General features: G+C 44.7%; 1 protein-coding gene across 2 annotated transcripts; it reads left to right on the forward strand.

Annotated features, from left to right (window-relative positions):
- Positions 1-302: 302 nt before the first annotated feature.
- On the forward strand, positions 303-5951 carry tmem45b (transmembrane protein 45B). Of its 2 annotated transcripts, none has more exons than XM_035433891.1 (6): positions 303-425; positions 2974-3180; positions 3649-3855; positions 4352-4536; positions 4745-4887; positions 5489-5951. In XM_035433891.1, the coding sequence occupies exons 2-6, from the start codon at positions 2991-2993 to the stop codon at positions 5601-5603; spliced, it is 840 nt and encodes a 279-aa protein (XP_035289782.1). In that variant the 5' UTR covers positions 303-425; positions 2974-2990; the 3' UTR covers positions 5604-5951. The 2 variants fall into 2 exon arrangements, with proteins under 2 accessions (XP_035289782.1, XP_035289783.1); XM_035433892.1 differs by having other exon boundaries at positions 325-425; positions 2977-3180.
- Positions 5952-8757: the final 2806 nt, after the last annotated feature.

Consider the following 8757-nt stretch of genomic DNA (forward strand, 5'->3'; position numbering starts at 1 on the left):
TTTGTGATTATAGTAGTGGTATTGATACTATTACAGCAAATAATTACAATCACAAAAAATCTGTATCACCATCAAAATCAAAACATCAATAATAATCATAATCATCATCATCATCATAAGAATCTCAGGATTTTCACAACACATGGGATATGTTACATGAGCAGGCCAGGAAGCATGAAGGACAGTGCAAAATATAGGTTCATTGCAGGTGGTGACAATGCAACAGGTAGCCTATTACCACGGATCACAGGTGAGTCATGCAGGTGAAGGCGGAGTCATCAGGTGTTTTCTCTCCGTGCAAACGCACAGGTGCTCATTGAAAAGATAAACACAGAAGGTTACTGTCTGTCAGCGTCACGGGAATCACAGACTGGGACAGCCCCGGGAAGAGACTGAGCTACATAGGAAAATAGCATCATAAAAAGGTATGCTACGCGACTTTACTGCATCAATGTGTATCTTTTCACATTTTTTTTATTTTAAATGATTGCAATTGTTTTGTATTGCAATTTGTTCAGCAGAGAGAGAGAGAGAGAGAGAGAGAGAGAGAGATCTCCAGCACTAGTGTATATCTTCATAATGAAATACATATTTTATTACCGAACTTCATGTTTAAAGTGATGTTGTTAGTTAACCGAAGAGTCCGTTTTATGACTTCCGAGAATGAAAGGTGCAAAGTCTTCTGAAATATAGTATGCACGGGTCAGATGTCTGTTAGATGCTGCATTTACCGAATAAAATGCAGATTTTCTGTTTACAATTATTAGCAATCAGCTTTTTGCAATCATAGTTTGTTGTAATCCTAGGCGTTTACAGGCACGCTTTCCGACCGTCAGTGCAAGATTTAAACTGCTGCACACCGCGGTAAATTTACACTTACATACTGTAGCCTACATTCCAGCTTTGTTGGTTCACAAAATATGGATACGGTGTGGATATACCAGCTAGTTCAGGAGCTGAAACAAAAAACTTGTTCTGCTGGTCATAAACGCATCATTCAGCGACAAAACACGGGCTGTTCCACGTGGCTGATGTCGTTGTCAAAATCAGCTCTTTTGGCAGAAAATTTAGATTTTGAATCTGTAAAGGATACGTTCAAAGAGGGACGCTCCGACGGTGCAACTAGATTCTGGACAAAAGGACAGCAACGTCTGGACTCACTTGGGTGGGGAATTGTTCCTTTGGGCACACGAACAAGAGAGGATAGACTACTTTGTTCCTCTTAACGCACTGTTATATTAATGTTACACAGCATTTTTAAACTGCACCAAACAGAAGACTGCATTATGTGTGTAGGCCAACGATCACAGCCAGCACGTTCCACTAGGTCTCTATCGATCCACTTTATTTGCTTTATGCACATACATTATTGGTACCCTGCATCTCCATGAATCTATTCCTTTAATAAATGCATAATTTATCCACAGTACATTCGGGATTATATCTATTTCCATCTTCACATCTTCGTTGCAGCGGATCTTGCAACAATCTCACAGACTAATCGAACTATTATTACGAGTTGCACATCGATCACACCTTTGGGCGTGTAGAAGAGAACAGTGGCGGCTATTTGTAAAATGGGGAGGTACGAGGGTTACACTAGATAACACAGCTGGCAAAGGTGTGGTTTTCACCTGTTACTATGACTCTGAAACTCAAACAGTGATTCTACGTATGGGCCTCACCTCAATTCAAGAACAACGGAAGCATCTAAAGTAGGCTACACAGTACAATAATGTATTATAAAAGCATAATTATATCTAAATCACTCCCTTCTCAATTATAGGATTAATCTATAATCGCAGTACAATTCCAAGGTATGCATTTACTTGCAGAACAATAAAAATAAAAATCATAATAAATTAATAAAAACCTCAACGAAAAAATGAACTAAATTGCGACAATATTTACGTCATTTTAACACTTGGCCATTGTGCTTTTTTATAGTTAATCTGCTATGAAACGATGACACTTCATTGGAAGCATACTTGTTGATGTGTCATTTAAAATACTATGAGACGTTATGACATTTTAATTAGAGCAAATTAAAAGATTGCGATTGTAATCAGATCAGTATTAGGCATATTATTCATGCTTTCATCATTGTATATTCAAATAGTTTTACTAAATTGCATATTAGCAAAATTAAATGGCAAGGGATTTTCACAAATGTTTCAGTCTGCACAGCCAGTGCTGTGAGCTAAATGTTGCTTGGAAGAAGCTTTATATTTCAGAGCATACTTTACTGTTCTACATATCAGTGGTTGGGGTGCCAATGCTGGCAGCTGCTGTGACAGTCTGGTTCCTATTCACTGTAATCCTAATTCACTTTGTCCTTAAATTTCCGATACCAATTTAAGCAGAATTTGCCCTCTTCCTGATTTCCTCTATTACTGCATATTTGTCATACTAAATGGTTTCAGATCTTTAGACAAAATGTAATATGCAGGTACAAAATTCTATACAGCAGGAATCTCAAACTCAAAGCCACTATGTCTGCAAGTTCTTGATGAGTTCCTGTACTTAGTGCTTAATTTCAGTCATTGATTGGCTGAAGAGTCTGCACACCTTGGCCTAAATTGGCTGAAAGGAAATCACAAAAACCAGCAGAGACTGCACGACTGGACTTTGAGACCCCTGCTATAGACAGTTTGCCAGTTGCTTAAATTAACGACAAAAATGAAAGGAACGGGGACCTGAAGGACTTTCACCCCATTTCATCCCAGGGCTGCCCAATCCTGTTCCTGAAGGTCTACCACCCTTCTTCATTTCAACCCTAAATGAAAATTTGGCAGAGCTGATGGTACGAATTAGCAGCTCAACGAGATCTCCGGCTGCTGAATAAGGTTCTTTGTTAGGGTTGGAGTGAAAAACCCGCAGGATGATAGTTCTCCAGAAACAGGATTGACCAGTCCTGCTCTAAAATAAGATTAAAGCAGAGGATGGCATCTGAAACTGAAATTATGTCTCCAGCAGGGGCAAAGGGAAAGATGGCAAACTTCAAGGGTCACGCTCTGCCGGGAAGCTTCTTCATGCTCTTCGGTTTGTGGTGGTCGGTGAAGTACCCGCTCCGACAGTGCTGGAGGAGGGGCCAGCCGCAAGGACGAAGCAGACTCCCGCTGTTCTTCAACCGGATAGACCTCGTGGAGGGGGCGCTCAAGATCTTCTTCGCCTTCGTGGGTGAGTGTTTGGTTCTGAGCAGACCTGGGTCACATACTTTTCTGTGCTCTATTGATCTTGCCTGGTGTAATTGAGCCTGCCAACATGACCAGAAGGCGGGGTTTGTACTTTTCGAGAGAAATTTCATTGGTTCCAATACACAAGACAAGATCAGCAAAGTGCAGAAAAGTATTTGAAATCAAAACAAATACGCATTTGACCCCGGTCTGGTTCTGAGTGGCGGGCACTGAGGTAGCTTTTCGCTAGTGACATCCCAACTTTGACAGTCCTCAGGCTCCTAAAGTGTGGTCTATGGAAGCATTTTCTTGTTTGAGCGCGACCGGTTCAGAAATATGGGTTGCTTGCCTGAAAAGCGGGTGGGGGTGTCTTTACCGCCCTGAACGACTGTGCTACTTTTTTAGCCAGGCTTACAGTGAAAGCGGCACGGTGCAAAGCTGACATTCCTGTTGTGCCCCTCCTGCTCCACAGGCATCATGGCAGAGCAGTTTGTGCCCGACGGGCCCCACGCCCACCTGTACACCGCTGACTCATGGGTGAAGCTGATGAACTGGCAGCACAGCACCATGTACCTCTTCTACGGCATCTCCGGCATCGCCGACGTCCTCTCCACGTCCTCCCTGCCCGTCCCGCAGGGGCTCGACCGCCTCGGCCTCTCCCTCGCCCTCTTCGTCGAAGGTGCTTGTCCTCGAAGGCCCGTTGCATACGCCATACCCGCTCCTGCTCAGCGCACACCTGAGTCAAACACGTATTTAACGCCAAAATGCACACCGAGGTCATTTTAACCATAAAATGAATGGAAAGATGCAGCAGCTCTGGTGTGTATGTATTGGGATTAGGGTCTGAACCAAACTTGACTCACACTGCTACACACAAGCACCCACCTAGCCAGGAACACTTCTGGCTCAAAAGATGGGTTAGCATATTCAGTGTAAAGCTCAGAGAGGCTAACGGAACGTCAGAAGCTAAGGAGAACACTTGACAAGATGTCGATTCGGTTACCACGTTATTATGAGAATAAGCATTTTGAAATTTAGTTTGACAGTCCTGACAAGAGGTGGAATCGAAACAGATGGACGTATTGTTCTTTTGGCTGTGCTCGGGGGAACCCCCTCAGATCAGGGGTTCCGTTGGGGGGTCGTGCGTTTTTGACAGTCGCTCCTCTCCTCTCCAGGGTTCCTGTTCTACTTCCACCTCCACGGCAGGGAGCCCCTGGACGTGCACGTGCACTCCCTGCTGCTGGTGGCCGTGTTCGGCGGAGCCGCCAGCACCTTGCTGGAGGTCTTCATGAGGGACCAGCCGGTGCTGGAGCTGGCGAGGAGCAGCCTGGCCATCCTGCAAGGCAGCTGGTTCTATCAGGTACCACCCTCCTCACCCTCCTCCTCCTCCCCTTTTCCCGAGCTAGGCACTTAACCTGCATTGCTTCAGTATATATCCAGCTGTATAAAATGGATGCAATGTAAAAATTTAAAAAAGTTGTGCAAGTTGCTCTGGATAAGATAAGAGCTCTGTGCTAATTGCCCGTAATGTAAAGGATTGTGTAGGATAAAGCGTCTTGTCCTTTCAGATCGGTTTTGTTCTGTACCCGCTGAGCGGGCCCGAGTGGGACCAAACGCTCCACGACAACAAGATGTTCATCACCATGTGCTACTGCTGGCACTACGCCGTGGCCCTGCTCATCACTGGCATTAATTACAGCCTGGTATACATGTAAGTACCCTCTGCTATTACTGCTCTTACTGCTACTACTGCGCAGCCAGAGCTCCAGTTACACTGCGAACGCCGACCAACGGCAAGCGCCGGATCTCAGGCTTCCCTGGCGTCGAGTGCGGTGGAGATACGATTACCCTGAACCCAGGACGGTCCGTTTAACGGACTTTGATCCGACAGCCTCATTAATGACCTTCCTCTCGAGCTTTCACTGTGTTCGTTCCGTGTTCGTACCCCATGTAAAAAGGGGTCCAGGGCTGTACATTAAGGGGCCATCTACTATTAGATTCCATGCCATTTGCCTTTAGATCACAAGCCCAAACCACTTCACTTGATCTGAAATGTTTGACGTCGTGAGCTGTAGTTTCCTGTACGTTTCCATGGTGATGCGTCACCGTAATTTGCAATGGAAGCAAAACGCCATTTTTTTGTACATGGACGTTAAGATAATTTCTCCATGTTGACTGCTTTGAACGAAAGCCGGTAGAGCTCCAGGAGTGGAGCTGTACGCCTGTGATGTCGACCTACATTGGACCTGTATGGAGCAATAACTCGAGTTTCTTCTCTTTGTCCTCTCCAATCGCCCTTGTTGGACCTGCAGCTGTGTGCAGAGGTTCATTGGGAAGGCCAGGGACATGGAGTTTGGACTGCAGAAGACCTGCTCCTCGGACTCCAGCTCACAGAAGGCTTTGCTTCAGGACTCTGAAGAGGAGTAGACAGGGAGAGACTGAACATACTGACAATCCAAAACTCTGGTCCAAACGGCGGGGGAAATCCAGGAACTTCCTTTCAACAGAGCCCTGGTCTCCTGTGATTTGCTTGTTTTTATACTGTGAAAGTGACACTGTAGAAATGTAAATGTTTTTATTCTTAAAAGACAAATATCATAATGTATATAGCACCTTGTGGGCGCAAGTACGCTCAATTGTACATGCTTCCTTGCACAACCCTTGTAATTAATTTATGTAAGTCATGCATTCAATGAAATATTATAATTATTCTTATAATGGGCGTTAAATTATTCTTATAACGGGCGTTATTTCAATAAAGAAGTTTTTTATTCAGATTTTTCTCAAAACTGGCATTATTGTCCACGCAGCCGTTAAACTTTTATTTTTTTGAACCAGTAACAGTTGGAGTTCGGGTTAGTACCAACGCCGCCAGGGTGTGGCTGTACAGGTAGGACCCAAGGGACCACAGCCCGTTGGCAGGCTTTGATCTTTGCAACGGTTAGCCCAAACCCGACGGGCTGGTTCTCTCGCCTGTATAAATGATGCAGCAGCTTGATACCCGAGACGTAACACGAACACGCTAAGCTCGCGCGTCCGCGGCGCTTCGGCTCGTGCCGAGCGACGCTCGCTAAACGCGGTCACGGTCGCTTAGCCCACCTCAGCCGACGCCTTTGAGGATGTTCACACAGCGGGTCACATATCGCAGACCTCTATTGTGCCGCAAATTCTCACCCCGGATCAGGAAACATTAATTTGTGACCCAGTTACAGTATCTCTGCTAAAAAAATAAAAAAAATAAATAAATAAAAAACCGCGGCTCCACTGTTCCGTGTTTGGAAAACTAATAATTACTTCACGCATGCCATCAGTGTAGAGTAGACAGCTGAATACAGAATAAAAGCTCCTGGAACCACAGGCATTTACAAATGAGGAAATGATATGAAAATCGAGCTTAGCGCTTCTGTTACACCACACCGCAAGGAAATAAATTGCGCATAGGCATTTATCCAGCTGTGACTTTACGACAATTACGAAAGCCACTGGCACTCAAATCTAAAAGCCGGTTGGTGTGTCTAGAGGCGAATGACTTAAGAAGTAGCGCTAAAACAAACAGGGGAAAAAAAAAAAACCCCGTTGCGTTAAAGACGCGGAAATTTTGGTAGCAACAATAACACGCAGATGACAGCAGGCTTCCGCGATTGTGCAGGCACGCGAACCACAGGCGGAATTTGCATGTGTATCAATATACACACGGCCCAGGGGCCTGAGGAGAGCGGAAATCCGCGGCTCAGACCAAGCCAAGGTCACCGACAGCCAGAGAAAGCCTGACACTCAGGTAAATAAACTTTAACTCTCACCGCACTGCGATTAGCTTCCCAACAGGGCACGCTGCAGGATGCACACCTTTCCCAGGTCACGTACATGTTTGAAATACTTTTAACGTTTTAAGAGTTTGTGATGTTTGAAATAACTCCTACAGATCCCTGAGAACCAAAACATTGTCACTGACCAAAATGTACAATCATGTGAATTAAGAATCTGGCAGTGAATATTGGTGAATATTGGTGAATATAGATGTTTCTTTTAAAATAAACATTTATCTACACACTAGTGCCTAAATGGTAAAATGCATTTCAAATAACCATTTCTGCATTGGGGTACAAAGGGTCACACTCATCTTACAAATACAAATGAATCCCCCACATTAGTCTAGTCATGGCAAGTAACAATAAACCACAGTCAAGAACAGTGATCTTCAACCCATAGGATCTGCTGGTCTTTTTTGTTACTTGGCACTTAATTGATAAAGTAAAGTAGCTGATTACAGTTAACTCATCTAACCTAGTTTCTTGGGTCTGCACTGGTTGCTCATATTAAGGCAGAAACAGAAATTAGCAGAACCTGTTGCCCACTTGGACCAGGAGTGACGATCACTGCTGGAGAAAAACCAACCCTATTGTTGTTAGTCATCTGTAAAACCCAGGACTGCCCTGTCTTGTTCCTGGGGACCTACCGCCCTGTAGGTTTTCCCTCCAACCGTAACAAAGAACTCCACCTTCAACAGTCAGAGATCTTGTTGAACTGCCAATTAGTAGCATTAGGTGCGCCAAATTGCGGTTGAAATGAAAACCTACAAGATGGCAGAGATCCAGGAACAGGGTTGTGCTGCCCAGGTGAAATGGAATGTTCACAGTCAATTACATTAGGTGAGGGATCTCAAACTCCAGTCCAAGAGGACCACCACGTTTCCACGTTTTTACAGTTTCCTTTCAATCAGAAGCTAATTCGGGACTGGGAGGCAAGGTTTACGTGGACTTTGCCCCAATTAATAAGTTAATTAAGCGTAGAAACTCCAAAAACCATCAGGCACTGGTACTAACTACTCCATTACTGGAGTTTGATTTCCCCACATTAGGTATTCAGTCTTACGTCAGTCAATTCTCATTCTCTACCACTTTAAACATCAGATACGGTCACCCAACTATTTATGAGTTTACCTGACTGAAAAAAAGGATTTTTTATTGACATCAGAACACCATTTGTCCTTTTGAGCGAAGTACAAGACCGCGAATATGTCCACACATGCTGACAACAGCAACAGACCCTACACTCTACACGTGAAATGTCAGTTATCCACTGGCACTGTGGTAACAGACAATGGAACCAGTCACAAATTCTCAGACAGCTACTGTTTCCAAACAATGAGGAAAGAACACAACAGCTAATTTTCCTAATCAGGAAGTGACACGGGCATACGAGACTTTGATACATAGGGCACTTGCTTCCTGGGTCTTCCTGTTGAAAATGACCCGCAAAAACAACCTTCTATGGTACAGAGCAAAACAATGGAAAAATGTTAAGAAACCAAAAGGTCTATAAAAGTAGACACAGCAGTTATTTTTTATATACAGTGCAAATATATGTAGTATCTACTTGAGGACACAGAGAGAGCGGAGGGTTGCCCTTTCAAACAGGGTCACGGAAACTGAGCAGGCGGTAGGCTTGTCCCAGGGCCAGTCCACAGTGGGGTATAGGTGTGCGGCTCCTGCCAGCTTCAGGGCCTGCTGTGACGCTGGAGATGGACGGCAGGAGATTGGGTCGCGACCCACAGAACGCTCCGTGTGGGGGGGGGGGGGGG

The sequence above is a fragment of the Anguilla anguilla genome, chromosome 9 (genome assembly GCF_013347855.1).
Source record: "Anguilla anguilla isolate fAngAng1 chromosome 9, fAngAng1.pri, whole genome shotgun sequence".
Taxonomy (NCBI): domain Eukaryota; kingdom Metazoa; phylum Chordata; class Actinopteri; order Anguilliformes; family Anguillidae; genus Anguilla; species Anguilla anguilla.

Bases quoted from the DNA above. Each gene is read 5' to 3' on its own strand.
- tmem45b (XM_035433891.1), top strand. From the start codon at position 2,991: ATGGCAAACTTCAAGGGTCACGCTCTGCCGGGAAGCTTCTTCATGCTC. The intron at 3,181-3,648 runs GTGAGTGTTTGG...CCTGCTCCACAG, and splicing joins GATCTTCTTCGCCTTCGTGG to GCATCATGGCAGAGCAGTTT. The intron at 3,856-4,351 runs GTGCTTGTCCTC...TCTCCTCTCCAG, and splicing joins CCTCGCCCTCTTCGTCGAAG to GGTTCCTGTTCTACTTCCAC.